At 41.6% G+C, this 23,592-nt stretch overlaps 1 protein-coding gene across 6 annotated transcripts in view; it reads left to right on the top strand.

Moving 5' to 3' along the window:
* Positions 1–23,592, top strand: part of POFUT3 (protein O-fucosyltransferase 3) — a 150,579-nt gene that overhangs the window by 79,630 nt on the left and 47,357 nt on the right. For 3 of the 6 annotated variants that reach the window (XM_086379637.1, XM_086379636.1, XM_086379640.1), the window contains one exon: positions 4,895–7,218. In XM_086379637.1, coding sequence (XP_086235763.1) covers positions 4,895–5,119 — 225 coding nt within the window. In that variant the 3' untranslated portion in view covers positions 5,120–7,218. Of the gene's footprint in view, positions 1–4,894; positions 7,219–15,066; positions 15,617–23,592 lie in introns of those variants that run through there. The other 3 variants (XM_086379638.1, XM_086379642.1, XM_086379639.1) reach the window with 2 other exon arrangements.

Here is a 23,592-nt window from a genome sequence, read left to right as displayed (position 1 = left end):
CCTCCTTATTTGATTCTGGTTTTGCTCCAAATACAGGCTCTCCCCAATCATGAACTCTGGCTGTAGTAACCCGAAGTTTGAGCCTGCATCTAATCCTTTGAACTTTGAGTTGGTGTTTATTTGGCCATGCCGGGTCTTAGTTGCAGCATGCAAGAAGGATCTTCACTGTGGCATGTGGCACCGTTAATTGTGGCACGTGGCATCTAGTCCTTGATCCGGGATCAAACCCAGGAGCATAGAGTCTTAGCCGCTGGTCCATCAGGGGCGTCCCTGGATGGGTATTTAGACTCCCCAGATTGTACGTCTTAGCATTTTCTTGTGGTTGGCCATTTGGATTCCTGTTCTGGTTTTCTGTGCTCAATTTTGTCTTGGTAAAGAATCCTTACGCTTGTTCCAGGCTCTTGGAAGCCAAACTCCATGACCATCTGTGAGTAGTTATCGAGAAGAAAGAATTTAGGCAACCCTGTCCTTCACACTCTACCAAACAAGTTCGTTCACTCTTCTGTTTGTAACCTCTTTAGATGCTTCAAAACAAGCTTTATGCTCACTCAAAGTCATCTCTTTTACAGGCTAAACATCTCTAGTATATTTCAGATTGGTTTTTCTGCTCTGCTTTCTAAATTTGGTATGGATGAAGAGTAATCATTGCAAACCTGACTATTATCAACTCTAATATCTTCACATTAAAATTTTTTTTAGGACTTCACGGGTGGTTCAGTTGTTAAGACTGTGCTTCCAATGTAGAGGGCGTGGGTTTTTTCCCTGGTTGAGGAACTAAGATCCCACATGCCACGTGGTGTGGCCAAAAGATAAAAAAAAAAATTTTAAGAAAGAGACATACAGGTACATAGGTTAAAGTATCAATTAGTTCTGCAAAGTTAGTAAAAGAAAACTATCTTCTACTTCTTTTTTCTTTTCTCCTTCCCTAGAAGGCAGCCACTTACCACCAGCCATGTGCTGTACTCAATCGTGTCCGACTCCCTGAAGCCCCACGGACTGAAGCCCACCAGGCTGGCTGTCCATGGGATTTCCCAGGCAAGAATACTGGAGTGGGCTACCATGCCCTCCTCCAAGGGATTTTCCCAACTCTGGGATCGAACCCCACATCTTCTGCATCTCCTGCATTGGCGGGCAGGTTCTTTACCACTGGCGCCTCCTGGGAAGCCACTTACCACCATACTTAACAAATTGTTTTGATTATTACTCAATGTTTCTAACTAACATGCTCTTATACATAATTTTTTTTAACATCCACTGTTTATATGATCATGTAACTTATGTAGAAATGAACCATGTAGTATATACTATGATTTATTTTCCTTACCTATACAGCTTTTGGTTTCCCTCGAGTTAATAACTGTCTTATTTCTTGTTTGTTTATTTTATACTTTTACATAACTAATTCAATCCTTGTTGATTGTTTAAACCTCCTTTGAAGATGTTCAGCTATACCAGGCATTCAAGTCATTTCATCTTGTTGAATAAATCTCTCCTGGAGCCTTGTGACATATATTAGGTACATCTGGTTGCCCTCTACACTGTGTAGAGACCACTCTGAGATCTCCCTTCCCTAGCATTTTGGGAATTGCCTTTCCTGTCTTTTTCTTTTATGTTGACACCTCTGCTTCTTGTATGTTTTTATCCTTTTCTCTTAACTTTCTTTTTATTTGGTTGATTGTACCCTCATCCAAAAAGATGATGCTTGAAAGTGCTGCACTCAATATGAGTGCAAATTTGGAAGCAAATTTGGAAAATTCAGCAGTGGCCACAGGACTGGAAAAGGTCATTTTCGTTTCAATTCCAAAGAAAGGGAATGCCAAAGAATGTTCAAACTACCGCACAATTGCACTGATCTCACACACAAGCAAAATAATGCTCAAAATTCTCCAAGCCAGACTTCCATAGTACATGAACCGTGAACTTCCAGGTGTTCAAGCTGGATTTAGAAAAGGCAGAAGAACCAGAGATCAAATTGCCAACATCTGTTGGATCCTCGAAAAAGCAAGAGAATTCCAGAAAAACATCTACTTCTGCTTTACTGATTACACCAAAGCCTCTGACTGTGTGGATCATAACAAACTGTGGAAAATTCTGAAAGAGATGGGAATACTAGACCACCTGACCTGCCTCCTGAGAAATCTGTATGCAAGTCAAGAAACAACGGTTAGAACTGGACATGGAACAACAGACTGGAAATAGGGAAAGGAGTACGTCAAGGCTGTATATTGTCACCCTGCTTATTTAACTGATATGCAGAGTATATCGTGCAAAATGCCGGGCTGGATGAAGCACAAGCTGGAATCAAGATCGCTGGAAGAAATATCAGTAACCACAGATATGTAGATGACACCACTCTTATGGCAGAAAGTGAAGAAAAACTAAAGAGCCTCTTGATGAAAGTGAAAGAGGAGAGTGAAAAATCTGGCTTATAAGTCAACATTCAAAAAACGAAGATCATGGCATCCGGTCCCATCACTTCATGGCAAATAGATGGGGAACAATGGAAACAGAGACTTTATTTTTGGGGGCTCCAAAATCACTGCAGATGGTGACTGCAGCCATGAATTAAAAGACTCTTGCTCCTTGGAAGAAAAGCTATGACCAACCTAGACAACATATTAAAAAGCAGAGACATTACTTTGTTAACAAAAATCCATCTAGTCAAAGCTATGGTTTTTCCAGTAGTCATGCATGGATGTGTGAGTTGGACTATAAAGAAAGCTGAGTGACGAAGAATTGATGCTTTTAAACTGTGGTGTTGGAGAAGACTCTTGACAGTTCCTTGGACTGCAAGGAGATTGAACCAGTCAATTGTAAAGGAAATCAGTCCTGAATATTCATTGGAAGGACTGATGCTGAAGCTGAAGTGCCAATACTTTGGCCACCTGATGTGTAGAACTGACTTATTGGAAGAGACTGTGATGCTGGGAAAGATTGAAGGCAGGAGGAGAAGGGGATGACAGAGGATGAGATGTTTGGATGGCATCACCGATTTGATGGACATGAGTTTGAGCAAGCTCCGGGAGTTGGTGATGGACTGGGAAGCCTGGTGTGCTGCAGTCCATGGGGTCACAAAGAGTCGGACACGACTGAGCAACTGAACTGAACTGACCCTCATATAGCTTCTTGACAAAGGGTGTATGGGGGATGTCTGAAATGTCTTTATTTGATTCTAACATTTAAACTATAGTTTAGCTGAATGTAAACTACTAAAATGGACATTAGTTTTGTTTTTGTTTTTTTTGTTCAGAATTTTGAAGGCAGTTTGTTATTGGCTTTCTTTAAATTTTTTTTGTCAACTTTTGAAAGGATTACGGGTTGATAGAAGGGTTGCAAAGATAGTGCAGAGTGCCAGAATTCTATTCTAATGTTAATATTTTATCTAACCATGCACATTTGTCAGCACTGAGAAACCAATGTTGACTGTTAATACTGCAATGAGCTGCAATACAGACTTGAGTCCTATTTCTCCAGCTTCTCCACTCACATCCCTTGTCTGTTCAGGATCGGATCCAGGATGCCAGATTGTAGTTGCTCCTCATGTCGCCTCAGATGCCTTCAGTTGTGACAGTTGTGCCATCTTTCTTGTTTTTTAATAACTGACATTTTTGAAGAAGATGGGTCAGTATTCTGCAGAATGTTCCTCTGTAGAGTTTCTCTGATGTTTTCTCATGTTGAGACTTGGGTTTTGGATTTGGCGGAATAAGAGCACAGAGGTGAAAAGGACCTTCTCATTGCATCATATCAGGGGATGAGTGATATCAGCATGATGTGTTACTGGTGATGCTCTCTTTGATCACCTGCCTAAGGTGCTGTCTGCTAGGTTTTCCCTCTGTGAAGTTACTAATTTTCTTTTTCCACTGAGCGAGTCAGTAAATCCAGCCCACAGTCAAAGAGAAGGGAATTAAACTTCGCCTCCTTGTGGGAGGAATATAAACTAATTTGAGGATATATATATATATATTTTTTTAATTAATTAATTATTTGGCTGCACTGGGTCGTAGTTGCTGCATGTGGGGTCTTTGATCTTCATTGCAGCGTGCAGGATTTTTAGTTATGGCAAGTGGGATCTAGTTCCCTGACCAGGAATTGAACCCAAGTCTCTTGCATTGGGAGAATGGAGTCTTAGCCGCTGGACCACCAGGGAAGTCCCTCGACATATGTTGAAACCACCACAATAATTAGTAAACATATGGGTGGAGATATTTTGAGGCTATGCAACTTTTCTTTTTCTCCTTGAAGTTGTACTTCCTAGTGTTAATACTCATCAATAAATTTCACCACTGCTTTTTAACTTCTAGTGTTACTGTCCAGAAATCCAAAACCATCCTAACTTCTGACCTTCCAAATTGATCTTTTCCTCTTAGGGAGTTTGTAAAGTCTCTTCCTTTTCTTGTGTGTTCTAAAATTCCATAAGGATGTACTTTGGCGTGAATGGATTGAAGGATTGAATGAGACAGTCTGTGAAGCCCACCGAGCAGAGTATCTAATGCATGTGTGTTCTGTGCGCTCAGTCACTGTCGTGTCTGACTCTTTGAGACTCCATAGACTGTAGCCCCCCAGGCCTCTCTGTCCATGGGATTTCTCAGGCAAGAGTACTGGAGTGGGTTACCATTTCTTCTTCCGGGGGATCTTCCCAACCCACGGATTGAACCCACGCCTCCTGAATCTCCTGCATTGGCAGGCTAATTCTTTACCACTGAGCCACCTGGGAAGCCCATCTGGTGCACAGGATATTCTCAATAAATGTTAGATACTTTCTTTCTCCTTTTAACTCTTCAGGAGTGTGACTATGGAGACTCCATGGAGTGAAGGTACTTGCTTTAGGCACTTACGGAGCATGAGACTTGTGCTAACTTACATTTTTCATTTTTCCCTCTTTCTCTCAATGCAGGGCTTACCACCCAAAAGATGGCAGGCAGACGTTACCCACCTGAGCTGTCCAGAGCCTACAGTGTTCGCTTTCTCACCCCTGGTCCCACGTCGGCGCTCTTTGCGAGAGATGTGGATACCAAGCTTCCAGCAATCCAAGAAAGAAGCCCGGGCACTCAGGTGGCTGGTCGATAGGAATCAAAACTTTTCAACTCAAGAGTTTTGGGCCCTAGTATTCAAGGACTAATATCCAAAAAGTAGTAGGGTTTTACTTTCTAGGTTGCCTTGCTGTTTGAATATAATAGCTGCTCTGTTGACGATCCATTAGGATGAGAATAAATGGCTGCATTACTCAAGTGAGCTCTGTCCGATGATAGATATGAATTACCCTTAGAGGTAGCTTCTCTATTTTTTATACTAAAAAAAAAAGCAAGTATTGGGTTGGCCAAAAAGTTTGTTTAGGTTTTTCCATACCATCTTATGGAAAAACCTGAATGAGCTTAACATTTCTTACCAAATACTAGTCACCTTCAGAGCGCACGTCTAGACGCGTGTCCTTGCCGTCCTGTGTGGAAATTCACCCGCTGCAGAGTGAATGTTTTCCTTGCTGCGAGGAACGAGGTCCTGCAAAGAAGGGAGAGGTGTATAGCCGCGGGTTCTTCCACTCCCCTTGCTGTCTGCATCAGTGGGTATTTGGCAAGCCCGGTGTCCTGACGCTGAGCCTGAACAGGAAATGCATTAGAACTTGGCAGTGAGAGGTGCCATCTGTTGATTGCCAGGGGCGTGAGTGTGTCATGAAGGCTTCGTGACATTGATCCGCTGTTGCTTCAAGTCTGCAGTACGTAGTGCGTCTCTGTCTCCCCCATGCTCTCAGCCACCCCTCCCGCCTTTCTTATCATCACTTTGCCCCGTATCCTCCCCTGTTCCTCTCGTGAAGTCATGCCTCCTCCTTGGATGTTTTGAGCGATGAGTTGTTCCCCGAGGTCCCATGTTCCACTGAGCAGAATAGTACCTCGAATCCTATGAGCTGGGCTGGATGGTCTGTGTGTTTGGATCGTGGTGAGAGCGCGTGCCTGCTAGAACTCCCTTGGTGTGGAAGCTGACGCGCAGCCCTTTGTTTTGGGAGCATCCCCCTTCATTTCTGACCCTGTCACAGAGGAGTTTCAACTGTCTTGTCTGGAGCTTCTGCGGAAGCTTCATGAAAGAGAGGGAGAAAACACGAGCTCCCCTTCTCTTTTCTTGGGAGCCTGGGAAGTCTTCTAGATGACTCTTGAGCCTGTTGCCACTTGCCGTGTGCTGGCTTTGTAGTGGAAAGACATAAGCTGCAGAGGACAGGAAGGGTCCTGGTACTCATGTGCCTGACGTGGTACGAGGAGGAAGCTGAGGAAGGCACCCTTGGCACCAGCTGCCCATTTATCACAGGCCAGTGTCTTTTGGTGCCTGCCAAGGGCATCTCCTGTTCGCAGGTCTGTCTCTGGCTATGCCAGAGAAATAAGGATGAAACCAGAACATTCTTTTAGAGGCAAGAGGCGTTACAGGGCTTCTCACCTAGGACTACCCAGCTTTTTCTTTCCATCCCAGCTCTGCCATTAACTAAATATGATTTTTAACAAAGCTCTTGACCGCCCTGGGCTTTCATTTTTGTGCCTAAGAACACGTAATTCTAACATCATAGATCTTTAGTTCCTTCTAATTACAGAAATGAAAATGCTTGAGAAACTTAGAGGGAATATGGAATGATGAGCTGTGACTCTAGAGCAATAAAAACCTGGTTATAGTCCCCCCTCTTCGATGTGCCATCTTTATTACCTTGACCAAGTTACTTGGTCTTTTATAGCTTGGGTTTGCTCACATCTCATGTTTGCTGTCTGTGCAGTTGTGATAATTAAATAAGCTTGTGTTCTTGAACTTCCCTGGTGGCCCAGTGGTTCAGCTCCGCACTTCCAATGCAAAGGATGCAGGCTCAATCCCTGGTCCTATGTGCCACGCAGCCAAAAAGTAAAAATAAATAAATAGATACTTTAAAACAGACAAATAAATAAATCAGTAAATAAGCTTGGGAGGTTATACAGCCAGCCCCGATAGGCCATTAGGAATACTTGGAACTTTACTATTACAAAAATCCTTAATTAAAAAAAACACAAAACTGATTGAGTAGGTAGTTAAAGATTTTAGAGACCATCAATGTAGGTAGCAAGTGACATTAATGGTTTTAAAGCAAAGGCATTATCCCAGGAGCCTTACATAAATCGCTTCTCATATATACAGAGTAAACTACGATAGAGCAAGTTTCTTAATGGTGTTCTTGATGAAGTAATAAAACTGACTAATTTTATAAAACCTTGACCTTTGAGTATATGTCTTTTTAATATTCTGTGTGACAAAATGGGGCGTATGTTTATACATATTTGCTGTACACCAACACACACAACAGGAATCTCAAAGAGAAGCACTTGTGTGATTGTTCGAATTGTGAACTGAACTTTTCCATGGAAAACCGTTTTTGCTTAAAAGAACGTCTGGCAAGCTGTGGTTGTTCAGTGATGAATTTTGTCAGTCATCTTCAGGGGAATGTAGTGAGCCTGTCACTTTAAGAGGCTTGATAGACTTTGTTGCCAACAATAAAACTTCAGCTTTCAAATGAAACAACTTCATTTGTAAAAGTTCTTTTTAGATGCCTCATATAAGAGATAGCATATGATGTTTCTCTTTCTCTGTCTGATTTGCTTCGCTCAGTTTGACAATCTCTAGGTCCATCCTCAGTGCTGCGGATGGCATGATTTCTTTCTTTTTAATGGCTGAGAAATATCCCCTTGCATATATATCAGATCAGATCAGATCAGATCAGTCGCTCAGTCGTGTCTGACTCTTTGCAACCCCATGAACTGCAGCACGCCAGGCCTCCCTGTCCATCACCAACTCCCGGAGTTCACTCAGACTCGTGTCCATTGAGTCAGTGATGCCATCCAGCCATCTCATCCTCTGTCGCCGCCTTGTCCTCCTGCCCCCAATCCCTCCCAGCATCAGAGTCTTTTCCAATGAGTCAACTCTTCACATGAGGTGGCCAAAGTACTGGAGCTTCAGCTTTAGCATCATTCCTTCCAAAGAAATTCCAGGGCTGATCTCCTTCAGAATGGACTGGTTGGATCTCCTTGCAGTCCAAGGGACTCTCAAGAATCTTCTCCAACACCACAGTTCAAAAGCATCAATTCTTTGGCACTCAGCCTTCTTCACAGTCCAACTCTCACGTCCATACATGACCACAGGAAAAACCATAGCCTTGACTAGACGAACCTTTGTTGGCAAAGTAATGTCTCTGCTTTTGAATATGCTATCTAGGTTGGTCATAACTTTCCTTCCAAGGAGTAAGCGTCTTTTAATTTCATGGCTGCAGTCACCATCTGTAGTGATTTATACCACATTCAAATTTTGGAAAATGAATTTCCACCGTTTTGAACTTGACAGCTTCCTGATGTTGGAGACTTTGCTTAGGAGGCTAACAGATGTTACTTCTGACATTGAATGGCAACAGAGATGATGGTGTGTAAAGGTGTTTTTAGTTTATTTCTTTGTTTTTATGACTCAAAGGAAGAAAACAATAGTATCATATACTAGAGAGATAGGCATTTGTTTTAAATAATTGTTTTTGGTTGAAGAGTTCCATCAGTGAAAATGGAGTTTACAATGGATATTTTTAAAAAATAACTGTCACTTAAAAATTGAGGTGAGATAAAAGGTAATCAGAGCTTCCCATGTGGGAAATAAAGCCTTTGGGTTTTTTTTTTTTCAATTGGGAAATCAGAAAAAAAATGTTTAAAAAAACAAGAAAAATATTTTTTAAATATATTGAGGAAATTATCATTATTTGGGTCACTCAGAATGTCAGGCTGCCTGGAATTTATTACTTTACTCAATTTTTTTTTATTGTGCACCTAATATGTGCCAGAAATTATTCTGGGCCAGTCTACAGCAGTGAGTGAAACTGATAAAACCCTTGCTACCATTAGAGCTTACCTGCTAATTCTAGAAGTGGATAAAAATAGAAATGCCTTAAGAAAATACAAGTCACTTCCAGGAAGTTTTTGTTTGTTTATTCTGTTACAGCCCCATGAGATGGAGTTTACTTCCTGAATTTCTGCTACTCTATTTGAAACATGAGATGTGATATAAACAGATTATATGGATAGGAGTGTATTAAATGTGCTATATTGACAAGATGATTCAAAGTACTGAAGGTTCGACTTTGGAGTGAGTTGGGAAGTCTGGAAGCAAATCCTTTCTCTGTTCTTTTCATTTTTTCTCCATTGTTTTATTCCTGTTTCCTAGAAGAGGCATTTGTCCTGTTGACATTGTGTGATTTTCAGCAAGAATAAGAACTGACTTGGGAATGGCAGTTAACAGGAGTGAGCTCACTGGGCAAGCGGTCCTGCGGTGAGGCTAAACTCCATCTGTTCACCTTCAGGACAGGGGCTGGGGCAAGTCAATATTTACTTAGTTGCAGCGCCTGACAGAGTTTTACCTTCCAAGCGGCCTTCAGTCATTGCGTATGTAACTCATACACCATTCATAAGAAGACTCATTTCACCACTGAAATAATAATATCTGCAAGTCTGAAAGAATGCAGGTCACTTAGATGAACATCTTTGAGTAGTGTATATAAATCACAGATTCTACTTCCTGTTTTCATGGTCTAACCTCTCAGCTTCGGTATGTCTTTAGCCTGGAGGTGATGAGTGGAAAGAAGAATATGAAACACGTCTTCTCTGACACCCCCTCCCTGGTTTGTTTGTTGGTTTTTGCAGTAACTCTAGGGATGCCATTGGAAATATATTTTGATAATCTTTTTTCTTTAATTGAACTATAGTTGGTTTACAATTTATGTTAATTTCTGCTATATAACCAAGTGATTCAGTTATACATATATATTCTTTTTCATATTCTTTTCCATTATGGTTTATTACAGGATGTTGAATGTAGTTCTCTGTGCTCTACAGTAGGACCTTGTGGTTTATCCATTCTATATATAATAGCTTGCATCTGCTTATCCCAAACTCTGAATCCATGTCTCCTCCATCCCCTCCTTCGTGGCAACAAAGTCTGTTCTCTATGTCTGTGAGTCTGTTTCTGTCTTCTGAATAAGTTCATCTGTGTTGTATTTAAATTCCACATATAACTTATATCATATGGTATTTGTCTTTCTCTGACTTTTTGCTTAATAATCTCTAGGTCCACCCATGGTCCTGCAAATGGTAGTATTTCATTCTTTTTCATGGCTGAGTAATATTCCATGTGTATATATATGTGTGTGTGTGTATATATATGTATGCATATATATATATAAAATATCTTACATCTTCTTTATCTCTTCAACTGTTAGTGGACATTTATGTTGTTTCCATGTCTTGGCTATTGTCAGTAGCACTGCTGTGGATATAAGAGTACATGTATCTTTTCAAATTATGGTTTTTATCTGAATGTATGTCCAGAAGTGGGATTGTGAGATCATATGGTACCTCTATTTGTTGTTTGAGGAACCCCCATACTGGTTTCAGTAGTAGTGGCTACATCAGCAATGTAGGAGGGTTCCCTTGAGAAAAAAACATTTTTGAGATAAGGAAGGTGGAAGCTAATTTTAAAAGACATGTGCTTTTACTTCATCTAAGCTAGTGAGGCAGAACATAGTAATTATATACATAGCTTATTAATACTGTGTCCCTAAGAAATGACAGATCCAACTTCAAACCCAAGATTGTTTGTTCATATTCTTTTTGCCATACTCTGTCTTCTCCCATGGCAGGACAAAGAGGTTCTTTGTCCTTTACTGTCCTTCACTGCAGTTCTTTTCAGTGGCTTTGAAAAAAAGAAAACGTCCCTTTCCCCACTGATATGGAAAAATCTAGTTCTACCCTTATAGCCTTTAAAATAGGTATGGAATTCTTTACTAGTGGAGGGGAGCTTGCGTCATTCTTGTAAGTCAATCTGTTTCCTCTTCAGAAATGTTCTTGTGATATTGGGATTATAATTGCTTTGCTTTGCTTTGTATGTATTGGGAGGTGAAATACTTGGGAAATCTCACTGTTGTTGTGTTGTTGTTCAGTCACTAAGTCGTGTCCGACTCTTTGCCACGCCATGGATGTAGCCTGCCAGGCTTATCTGACCATGGGGTTTCCCAGGCAAGAATGCTGGAGTGGGTTGCCATTTCTTTCTCTAGGGGATCTTCCTGGCCCAGGGATCAAACCCACGTCTCCTGCATTGGCAGGTGGATTCTTTACCACTGAGCCACCTGGGAAGTCCGCAGGAAAGCTCATATGTTGGCCTCAAAACTTACTCCCATTTTTGGGAAGGCCTCGGTTTGCTGGTATTGTGCCTGATTTGTTAGAAGAGGCTCATGCAACTCTGTCGACATGAGTCTTTTCTCTTTCCTGTTGTGAGAACTGACAGAGCAAAGCTCACCAAAATAATGACGTGTTTATGCGAACATCAAAAACTCAAAACAAAATAGTTTGGATCTTGTAAATGACACCATAGTAAACCACGATCATGGGAATGGAAAACCAGCTTTAAGGGAGAACGAAAAGAGCTTATGATGTCCTTTCCTGTGTCCTGCTTATTATGCCCAGTTCCACTCTGCCCATACAAGTCACCCATCTAAGAAACAAATGTACCATTCATCAAGGCTGTGCTCTTTCTAATTTGAGGCTTATCCAAAATTTCCTTTAGTTTTGCAATTTTAGGGGATAATGTGGCTTCCCCTAAATTCTACCCCCATCTTTTAGAAAAGCAGTACCTCTAACTAAATTTTATAAGATGCTCTCACATTTTCAAAAAGTGAAGGGGAATGCAGATGACCAGGAACAGAGGGTATGGACAATGAAGGAGAGGTGGTACATGCAGTTTCAGAGGAGATGGCAAAAGAGCATCAAGCTGGTGAGACCAAATTGTACGCTGAGGCTGCCGCATGTGACAGGCTGCCGCACATGGTCCTGGTTCCAGAGAAAAAGCCTTTCTACAGGTTTCTTTACAGAGGCCAGCATCTCCGTTTCGATTTCAGGAAATCCCCAAACAGGAAATGAGATGTTGCAGGCTTTAGGCTTTGGGGACAGACTCACGAGAGAGATAAATTTCAGCAGCCTAAAAACTGCTCTTCTTGGCTTCTGAGGACATGCAGCTGACCAAGGTGAACCCCGCTTCCTCCTCCTGTCCATGTCACTGGCTCGAGCGCCTGGGTTCTGTCTCGGCACCCATCACCCCAGAACCAGTGTTCCCTACACAGCCCACGTTCCTCCCCTTGATGCGGGAATCTGCTCACCTTGTACAAGCCTGGAACAAACTGGTCATTTGTGGGCATCTTTAGGAGAAAACAACCCCTAATCTCGTGTGGACTGGGAAGAGTCTGTCTTGGCAGGCACGGGAGAGGGTCTGCTGTAGAACTCAGGGCTGAAGCAGTCTGACCTCAGCGCTGGCAGCCTCTGCGATGACCTTGGAAAAGACCTCATGTCAACTTGATCTGAACCTCCAGACAAAATGCGTGAGTTCAGCCAAACATTTGAATGTTTCCGACGTTTGACTGTTTGCCATCACATGGAGACAGTCTTCATGGCGCTAGACTTTGATTTGAACCTCAAAGAAAGCGGTTGAGAAGGGGTCCCTCTCCACTCCCATTCTCTCCTTTTCCAGCACCCTTGTAAACAAACTATGGGGTGTAGTTGGGCCGTGCAGATATAGCAAGCTCTCATACGATTCACATATTGCTAGAATACAGTGGAGGTGGGTTTAGGATAATTTGGAGATGACTGGGAAGTGGCACTAAGTCTGGGACCTTGACCGTGTCACCAGGACTTGCAGAACTTTCGCGATGCTATTCTCTGCATCAGGGCTCACTGCTTCCCAGTGAAACAGAGAGCGTGGTCTCGGGCAGTGCCCAGCTCCCCTCACGTCTTGGGTTTAATGTGTCACAGATTTCTGCAGGGCATTGCCCAGTGGGATAACTGATTAATCTGAGATCGTCATTAATTGTTTCATGCCTGTTATATGGGATGGGAGGGTGGTTTCAGTGTAGATGTATTGTGAGAATAGCCAGGGATGAGAGACAGCATTGCTTGTTTTCTCATCTCCTGTGGACTTCAGATCTTCCAAGTGAGCCTGGCAATTATCTAAGGAAGAAAAGAGCGACATGTGGTTTTTCCCAGTGGGGGCTTTCATTGTCCACCGGGGTCCCTGTGTTTACTGCAGCTCAAGGAAACCATGACAACCATATTTGTCTCTATTTCCTCTCCCCTCGATGCTTCTGGTTCCATCTGTTCAGTACTCACCAAGGAAGTCAACATTTGGCCTCTTTTCTCATTATAAATAAAAGTATGCTTATATGAGTTTATTTTGTAAGAAATATAGAGGAAAATAAAAATGGAAAAGTGGTGTGTGGCTTTGATAAATTGTTCGATACCTTCTCTACACCTCCTCTTTCTTAATTTTCACTGACTTGTGACATGTTCATTTGATTTGTCAGAAGGTGCCTTTGCGGTGTGCAGAGATACCAAAAAAACCTGCTTTGTAGGTATATGTCTTGTTGATGAAAATAAATGCCTCCTCGGTTTTCAGTCACAGTGGCACACCTCTAGATCTAAGCATATTTCTTTCACTTCCAAAATCGCAGAGGATGGCAGGTGGTTTTTACTTCTAAAGCTTCTACAAGCTCTTAGAAAGCTCTTTGATGAGCCCCGCACAGGAAGACAGTAACTAAGAGGAAGAGATATATGGCTTCACTCCAGTAGGACATCTGTGGGGTCCTTTTTTTGTGGTGTAGGATGCCTTTTATATTTGAGTCCCACTGATGGGATAGCCCAGGACAGAGCCATCCTAGGTCAGGGGTCCTGGCTTGTATCTAGCGTTCCCTTCACTATTAACTACCTTTGTGACCCTGAGCAAAGCATTTTACCTCATACGAACCCCAGTTCCTTCATATGTAAAATGAAGCAAAGCTAGATGACATACAAACCCCCAAAGAGCTTCAGAATGGCACGATTCTGTTTCATGGCTGAGCACTCAATGCTGTTTGATGACTTTGTGAGTTTTCCTCTCCTCGTTCAGTACAGTTTTTGCCTGCATGCTGCGGCTCCGGCCCCTTGATCTTAATGAAATGGAAATCGAGATCTGTCCTCATAAACCTGTCTGTGGGATCACCGAAACTACACATCTGAGCATCCTCTCTCTTCCTTGCCCCCCTCTCTCCATGGCAACACATCCCATTTAGTGACCTATTCCTTTATCATATTCGCATCCGTCCCTTCCTTCTGCCACTGTTTTGTGGAGCACCCCACCGACCACAGTCTACTCCCCCCAAATTCAGGCACCCCACGGATCTCTTCCAAGGTCATGCCCCACATCCTTCCATCCGGAAGCCCAGATGACACTTGCATAACCTTTCCCCAGTTTATTTAGATGGTGTCAACTTTGTAGTCTGCTCACTTTGGGGCCTTTCTCTCAAGAAAAACTTTTTTCTTGTAAATCTAACCCTGTAGCTTAATATCCTTTCTAGCCCCTCATTTCCTTTGGGATACAGACTCTTCTGATACAGCCCTTACTTGACTTTCCTAGCTCACCTCTTAATGTCTCATCTGTTAATATGCCCCTGTGCTCTGTTGTACCAAACTAACTGCATGTTGTCTAAACACTCCATGCTTTCTTCTCACCCCTGCATCTTTGTATACACTGTTTTGTTTCCTCTGCTCCAATATCAATTTGATGAATCCCTACTTACGCTTCAAGACTCAGCTCAAATGACTTCCTCATGAAGCCTTCCCTAATACCCTCAAAGATTACTATTATTGTCGCTTCTTTCCCTTCATTGCACATTGTACATTTCTCCTTGTAATCACCAAGATTACCCTCCAATGTAGAAAAGGAGGGAACAGTACAACCCATTCCCCAGCTGGTCTTAACAGTTGACAGGTTAAGCTCATACTACATGTATGCCCATTCCCATACCCGCAGGGAATGAGGAAGAACACACTGAAGAGTCTTTGACCTTTGGGTCTACCTTCCAGCTCCTTTAAGAGTTTCAGTGAGGAGGTGAGCTATGCGAGTCTCTCCTGCCACATTTCACTAGCATCTTCCTCTCTGGTTTCTCTCAACTGGTCTGAGACTTAGCATCTTTACTTTTTGTTCCGCACTCAGGGTCCTGCTTCTTCTCTGCAGGTGAGTGTCCTTGCACTGCCAAGCCATCGGCTGGATGCCATCCCAGCTGGAGGAAAAGAGGCTTCCCTGATGTTCCGGACTAAGTAGCATCTGCAACCCCATAGGCATGTTCTGTAGATTGTCCTGCTAAAATATCATCTGCCTCCTGTTCCCTTCTCTCATCCTAGTCTGATAGGCATCTGACATCAGAAGGAGAAAAGTCAGATGGGAAAAACCTATCCTCCAATGTCTATAAAAGGACTTCCTGTATAATCATTTTAGTGATCTGTTTACATGTTTGTCTCCTGCAGACTAAGTATCTCTAAGATCAAATGGTGTTTTTCTTTTTTGTATATATCCCTAGTACCTAGGAAAACTCAATGAATGAATCTCATTTATGAATTTGAATACTGTTTATACACACATATTGGCAAAGTTAATGATTTATAAGTAGCATGTTCTTCCTTCATTTAAAACTTGCTCATGAGTGAATTAAATTATGAACATCTACAAATATGTTTGAATTTAAAACATTTTCCATTTAAAATTTGCAATAAACATTGGCAATATTTTCATGTGCTGATACTTCTAATTCAAGGCATTAGCCTTTAAAATAGAAATTAAAGGCAAGCCGAGATAATTTATTCAAATAATTAATCTGCCAAGTCTTATTGCTGCTGGTGAACATATATATAATATATATATATCATATAGAGGTAGGCAATATTTGGAGAAACAAGGGAACATTAAAAAGACCAATCACAGAATAACCAATCACAGAAAATGCAACCAAATAGTATCCACTGTTTTCTTTAGCACATTTGAAAAAGGAAGTTGGGTGTCAGTTCAGAGTGCTGGTTGCAGAGATCAACCTTGTTCTCAGGTGGTGGAAAAACCTGGATGGGTCCTCTTGTTTCTGTACAGATGGTGACAGTCCAGGGGAAGGGACACCTGAAAATCATCTGGCTTTTGATAAACGTTTGTTGAAGAATTGATTGTATTGCTAGGTGTCAGAAAGTTGGGTAAAGTATTCAAGAAGTCCTTTGAAGACATACGTGCCTTTTAAATGAAGATAGTGTAGCGTAATTTTATATTTTATGGAGAGATTGCACTCCTTTATCAGGGGTCCAAATGTCTTGGCAGAAATATAGATCAGGAGAACAAAATAGAAAGCCCAGAGATAAATCCACGCGCCTATGGACACTCATCTTTGACAAAGGAGGCAAGATATACATTGGAGAAAAGACAATCTAATAAGTGGTGCTGGGAAAACTCGTCAACCACCTGTAAAAGAATGAAACTAGAACACTTTCTAACACCATACACAAAAATAAACTCAAAATGCATCAAAGTTCTAAATGTAAGACCAGAAACTATAAAACTCCTAGAAGAAAACCTAGGCAGAACACTCTCTGACATAAATCTCTGACTCTGACAGCAAGATCCTCTGACCCACCTCCCAGAGTAATGGAAATAAAAGCAAAAATAAACAAATGGAACCCAATTAAACTTAAAAGCCTTTGCACAATGAAGGAAACTATAAGCAAGGTGAAAAGACAGCCTTCAGAATGGGAGAAAACAATAGAAAATTAAGCAACTGACAATTAATCTCCAAAATATACAAGCAGCTCATGCAGCTCAATGCCAGAAAAATAAATGACCCAATGAAAAAATGGGCCAAAAAACTAAACAGACATTTCTTCAAAGACATACAGATGGCAAACAAACACATGAAAAGATGCTCAACATCACTCATTATCAGAGAAATGCAAATCAAAACCACAATGAGGGACCATCTCACTCTGGTCAGAATGGCTGCCATCAAAAAGTCTACAAACAGCAAATGCTGGAGAGGGTGTGGAGAAAAGGGAACCCTCTTAACACTGTTGGGGGGAATGCAAACTAGTACAGCCACTAGGGAGAACAGTGTGGAGATTCCTTAAAAAACTGGAAATAGAACTGCCATACGACCCAGCAATCCCATTGCTGGGCATACACACCCAGGAAACCAGAACTGAAAGAGACACGTGTACCCCAATGTTCATCACAGCACTGTGTACAATAGCCAGGACATGGAAGCAACCTAGATGTCCATTGGCAGACAAATGGATAAGAAAGCTGTGGTACATATACACAATGGAATATTACTCAGCTATATAAAAGAATTCATTTGAGTCAGTCGTAATGAGGTGGATGAAACGAACCTATTATACAGAGTGAAGTAACTCATAAAGAGAAACACCAATACAATATATTAACGCATATATGTGGAATTTAGAAAGATAGTAACAACGACCCTATATGCAAGACAGCAAAAGAGACACAGATGTAAAGAACAGACTTTGGGACTCTGTGGGAGAAGGCGAGGGTGGGATGATTTGAGAGAATAGCGTTGAAACATGTATATTACTGTATATGAAATAGATGACCAGTGCAAGTTTGATGCATAAAACAGAGCACTCAAAGCTGGTGCACTGGGACAACCCAGAGGGATGGGATGGAGGGAGGTAGGAGGGGGGTTCAGGACGGGGAGACACATGTACATCCATGGCTGATTCATGTCAATGTATGGCAAAAACCACTACACTATTGTAAAGTAATTAACCTCCAATATAAATAAATTCAGTTCAGCTCAGTTCAGTTGCTCAGTCATGTCTGACTCTTTGTGACCCCATGAATTGCAGCCATCCCAGGCCTCCCTGTCCATCACCAACTCCCGGAGTTTACTCAGACTCATGTTCATTGAGTCAGTGATGCCATCCAACCATCTCATCCTCTGTCATCCCCTTCTCCTGCCTTCAATCTTTCCCAGCATCAGGGTCTTTTCAAATGAGTCAGCTTTTCACATCAGGTGGCCAAAGTAGTTATTTTAAAAAAATGTCTTGGAAGTTTTCTCTAACCAACTTTTCTTATGATGACCTTTGCTTGCTTTGAGTGACTAACATTCACATGGGCTGTCTCTTCTCTGCTTTTATATAATATATGTCTATATGTTTCCTTATTGATGTGCTTGGTTGCCCAGTCATGACCAACTCTTTGTGACCCCACAGACTGTAGCCCACCAGGCTCCTCTGTCCATGGGGATTTTCCAGGCAAGAATACTGGAGTGGGTTGCCATGCCTTCTCAGGGGATATTCCCAACTCAGGGATTGAACCCAGGTCTCCCACATTGCAGGCGGAATCTTTACCATCTGAGCCACCAGGGAAGCCCATATTTCCTTAGGATATTCCCACATTGTAGCTCATCTACTAGATTATCTTATCGTAGGGGTTCATGTCTTTGCATTGTCTATAGCTCGGTATAAATCTATGTTTCAAACATTTTTCCTATGGCTGTCTTGTGATTCGATTCTCAGAACAACTTTGTAAAGTGAACATAGTATTAGCTCTGATTTTTGCAGATGGAAAGACAGATGCAGAGTGTTGAGTAACTTATCCAAAGGCACACAGCAAGTTAAGCGGCTGAGTCCAGATACGTTAATAGATCAGAGTTCATGATCATTCTGCAGTATGCTTTTAAAGAAACAGAATTATTCCAGAGGATGTACTTAGAGATCCTTTAGCTGACAAGATGGACAGGCAGCATTTTTTGGGGTCATGGGATTGTTGTATTCATGTTGTCTAAATATTATGTCTATTTCATGTTGGTCATGCATGGAGTATATAATCCAAGGCTCTGCTTTTAATTGGTGATTAAGAGAGATGGGTTTGTTGAAACCAAATTCTCAGATGACAGAAGATGATGGACATCTGTTGATCTAGAAGTTTATTCAAAACAATAAGGTAAGTATTCCAGAGAGGAAATTTAGCTCACTAGTAGGCATTTTGAATGCTTCTCGGAGTTTTTATCGTTTTCTTTCCCTCTCACTGAGTAACAGGTTATTATTTTTAAATGAATTAAATACCAAGTTCTGTAATTGCCTGATTACTATCATCTTTCCTCTTTTCGCTCCCCACTGCTTCCCTGACATGAGGTTGACATTTCCTTCAGGCACTCAAAATTTCATCCCTTGAAAATGGAATATAAAAACGTATTAAAATATACCACACGCGGTGATTAATTGTCAGAAGAAAATCACCCAGACCCTTGATCTCAGACTTATTTTTTTCAAATGCTATAAATCCAATTTATCTCACGCTCAAGCTTCTTTGAATTTTAGTGTCTCAATCACCCTATGGTAAGATTGCTCTCTTCTTCAGGGTAATTTAATAAAAAGATGAAATTACCCAGTATATTGCACCCCTTTCGATAAAATAGGTTAATGTCAGAAGAGTTTTCTTTCCTGAATCAACTGCAAATATGTTTTTAATACAAACTATAGTAGTCCCTAAGAAATCTGTTGGTGCAATAGAATACTCATGAAAAAGATACTCTTTTTGGCTAAATTATGAGCACCAATTGCCTTAGACAGTTTCACATTAAATATTTATTTTGAATCCTCTTAGTTTTCAGCTCTGTTTATTTCTGGGGACCACATAGCATATCAAGGATATAAAAATATCATAAAAACAGGCCATAAATGAAATTACCTTTAGCTACGAACTAACTTATCTGTATAAGAAAGTAAATTGTACTGATCACTGTTACTGAGCAAGGGGTTTGCAGATTGTCTCCAGGATAATTTAGTAACTGCTATCTTGGGTTGTTTTCTGTCTTTTTGATGTGTGTCTGTAGTCTCTGAAACATCTGTGATTTTAGTTGGGACATCCACTCTTGTGACTCTGAAACAGAAGAGCTCATTTGCTTTTCTGCATCACCACCTTCATCTGTGTTTTTGTTTTGCCTCCGCGAGTGAAGGGGGAAGATCAGGGCATTCATCTCTCCCTCCATTAGAAGGATGTATTTCGGTTTTCATCTGATTAGCTGCTGTAATGTGAAGCTTTCGGTGCCTGCCGATAAGATGGGAGACTGGCAGTGACAAGGGTCCTGGGATGCTCTCAGAAGGCACACTGAGAACTGTTATCATGAGTTTCACTCAAAAGATCAAGTGTCAGGCTTGCTCACCCCATCCTCAAACCCTTGCTTATTCATTAACCATCACCATGTGGTTACTCGGGGAGGTTGTAGTGAGGCTTCAGACAGTTTCTGAAAGTCTCAAGGCACATGGAACCAGAGGAGCCAGTGATGAGTTCAAATGTCTTAGCCCAGCGTGTTCTCAGGGCCAAGTGTTTAAGCAGCAGTCTTCTTTCCCTTTTAAAAACATGAAAGTCTCAAAATCTGAAAATCTCAATTTGACCCTTTATTCCTGGAGTTTAGGCTCCCCTGGTGGCTAAGTAGTAAAGAATCCACCTGCCAATGCAGGAAACGTGGGTTTGATCCCTGGCTCGGGAAGATCTCCTGCAGGAGGGAATGGCAACCTACTCCAGTAGTCTTGCCTGCGAAATCCCATGGACGGAGGAGCCTGGCGGGCTATAGTCCATAGCGTTGCAAAAGAGTCAGACCCAACTTACTGACTAAACCACCACCACCATTCATGGAGTTTAGTGATCTCTTTTTTTTTTTTTTTTGAGAGCATTTACTGATCCTAAAGTTCTATTTTATTGTTTTTAATTTTATTTTTATTATGTATTTCTGGCCGCAGTTGGTCCTTGTTGCTGCGTGCGGGCTTCTCCTTCTGGGGGCTTCTCGTTGCAGAAGGCAGGCTGCAGGGCATGTGGGCTTCAGGAGTTGCACTGCGTGTGCTTAGTCGCCTCACAGCATGTGGGATCTTCCTGGACCAGGGACTGAACCGGTGTCTCCTGAATTGGCAGGTGGATTCTCAATCCCTAAACTACCAGGGAAGTCCCTAATGATCTCTTCAATATTAGCAGGGCAAAAGAACTAACAAGGAAGATGGAACTGGTTATTTCTGGAAACCTGAGAGGACGCCTGTAAATTCACAACACCATGGGGGGAGGCTGATTTGTGTAGGCGAAGGACTCGAAGGTACCAGCATCACATTTTTACATCTCTCTACCGCTTCGCAAAATATTAGTGAAGAACACCTGTACTTCTTAAAATAAGGCCAGAGAGTGTCTGAAAGCTTTAGCCTGATGAGCAAAATGATGAATATGAAAGAGATTCTGTTCCACATTTTTGAAGTTGAGTATTTTCTTTTCTAGAATGCTCTCGCCTTTTCCCTAGGACAGTTCCAGCATCAAGAAAGCTGCTGTTTGTGAGAAATAAGTACACAAGTAAAATCCCTTCCTCACAAAGAGAAAACTCATGGACTTGAAATACCTGGTCAGTTACTACTGAGAGCAAGGCTGGACTTAGTAAAATGGAGAAGTCAGACAGTAAACCTGGGGTCTGGCTGTCTCTTACTTCTTCTATCAGTAAAATAAAAGAGTTATGCACCTGGTAATTGTTAATGCCTCTTTTGGTTTCAGTATGCTATGATTGGTGAGGCAGCATATTTCCATTTAGAAATGGCAAATATTAAACTTGCATATTGCTATCTTACTGGTTATAGTCATGGCAGACTCAACTAATTAACTGTGAGAACTTTTCCTGCCAACCTTGGAATTCTAAGGCCTCAGAATCCTTTTATCACAGAATTTCAAGCATCCACTATCCATCAGATGAAGACAAAACTTACATGCCGTTCCAGATAGAGTGAGCAGAGATGTAGTGACAAGGCAGGGGACCGGACAGAAATCTGGTCCTGTGTCCGCTTATATACTTCCGTGTAACCCACAAGAGGGCAATTAAATATTTTAAAATAAAATTTGATATAAGTTTTTGTGTGAAAATAAGTTTTCATTTCTCTGGGATAAGTGCCCAGAAATGCAACTGTTGGATCATATAGTAGGTGCATATTTAGTTTTTAAAGAAAATTAACAAACTTTTTCAGAAAGACTGTAACATTCCCATCAAATACTTATGAATGATCCAGTTTTTCTGCATCTTCAGCAGCATTTCGTGTTCTTGATTTTTAAGTTTTCACTATCCTGATAGGTGTGTAGTGAGGTCTCATGGTGGTCTTAATTTGCATTTCCCAATAGCTAATAATATTGAACACCTTTCCATGGGCTCTCTTGCTCTCTCTCTAGTTTTTTTTGCTGTGAAATGTCTCTTTGTGTCTTTAGCCCATATTCTAATTGGATTGCTTCCTTTTTATTGTTGAGTTTTGAGTTTTAAAATATATTCTAGATGCTAGTCCCTTTGTTGTAGAAGTAGTTTGTAGTTTTCTCCCACTCTATAGCTTGTCTTTTCATCCTTTTTAACAGGGTTTTTGCAAAGCAAAATTTGTTTGTTTTGCATTTGTCATTTTGTGCCTTGTGTTTTAATTAAGTACTTAACTTTATTTTTGGCTGTGCTGGGTCTTCATTGCTGTGTGTGGACTTTCTCTAGTTGCAGCGAGTGGGGCTGCTCTCTAGCAGCGGCGCTCGGGCTTCTCGGTGCAGTGGCTTCTCTTGTGAAGCGCACAGGCTTCAGTAGTTGAGGTGCACGGGTTCAGTTGCTCCGCAGGATGTGGGATCTCCCCACATCAGGGATCCAACCCGTGTCTTCCGTATTGGCAGGTGGATCCTTTGTCACTGAGCCACCAGGGAAGCCCTATGCTGCTGCTAAGTCACTTCAGTCATGTCTGACTCTGTGCGACCCCAGAGACGGCAGCCCACCAGGCTCCCCCGTCCCTGGGATTCTCCAGGCAAGAACACTGGAATGGGTTGCCATTTCCTTCTCCAGTGCATGAAAGTGAAAAGTGAACGTGAAGTCACTCAGTCGGGTCCGACTCTTAGCGACCCCATGGACTGCAGCCTACCAGGCTCCTCTGCCCATGGGATTTTCCAGGCAAGAGTACTGAAGTGGGGTGCCATTGCCTTCTCTGGGGAAGCCCTATAGGTGCACTTTAATCGAGTTGAGGAAGTTCACCTTATTTCCTATTTTTAAAAAATTAAATTTAAAAACAATTAAAAAATTTTAAATTATTCATGGCTTTTAAAGTTTATCAAATGCTTTTTCTACATTGGTCGCTATGATCATGTCATTATTTCCTTTTTAGCCTGATAATATGATGAATTATACTGATTTTTTTCAAGTATTGAATTATTCTTACACCTCCTGGGTCATAGTCTGCTCGGTCGTAACATATAATTAAAAAATATATTTATGAATTTTATATGCTAGTATTTCATTAAGAAATTCTGTGTTTACTTACATTCATGAGAGATATTGGCGACCGTTTTCTTTTTTCTTTTTTTCTTTTGTGCTTTGTCTGGTTTGGTATCAGAGTAACACTTGCTTCATAAAATGAATCAGAGAGCATTCCCTTCTCTTCTGTTTTCTGGACGAGATTAGGCACCAGATCTGGGCTCTCCACCCTCGTTTCCCTTTTGGCAACCTTGTCATTGCCTCAGCGCCCCCGCCTTGCCCCCTCCAGGGCCCTGCTACATCCACTGTTAGGCAGAGTGACTTGTCTGAGTTCTTACCTCACATCAGAAATAATTCTATATTCTACTGTGGTTTCCATGACATCATCTGCCATTTTTTTGCCTGGCACCAAAAATCTTAGGTCTCAAGTCCTAGAATATTCGGCCCTGAATCCTTTTCTACATTATCCTCAA

The sequence above is a fragment of the Bos grunniens genome, chromosome 27 (genome assembly GCF_055505025.1).
Source record: "Bos grunniens cultivar Pamir isolate PY7600 chromosome 27, Bosgru_T2T1.0, whole genome shotgun sequence".
Lineage (NCBI taxonomy): Eukaryota > Metazoa > Chordata > Mammalia > Artiodactyla > Bovidae > Bos > Bos grunniens.
This window is presented reverse-complemented; position numbering and strand designations above follow the sequence as displayed.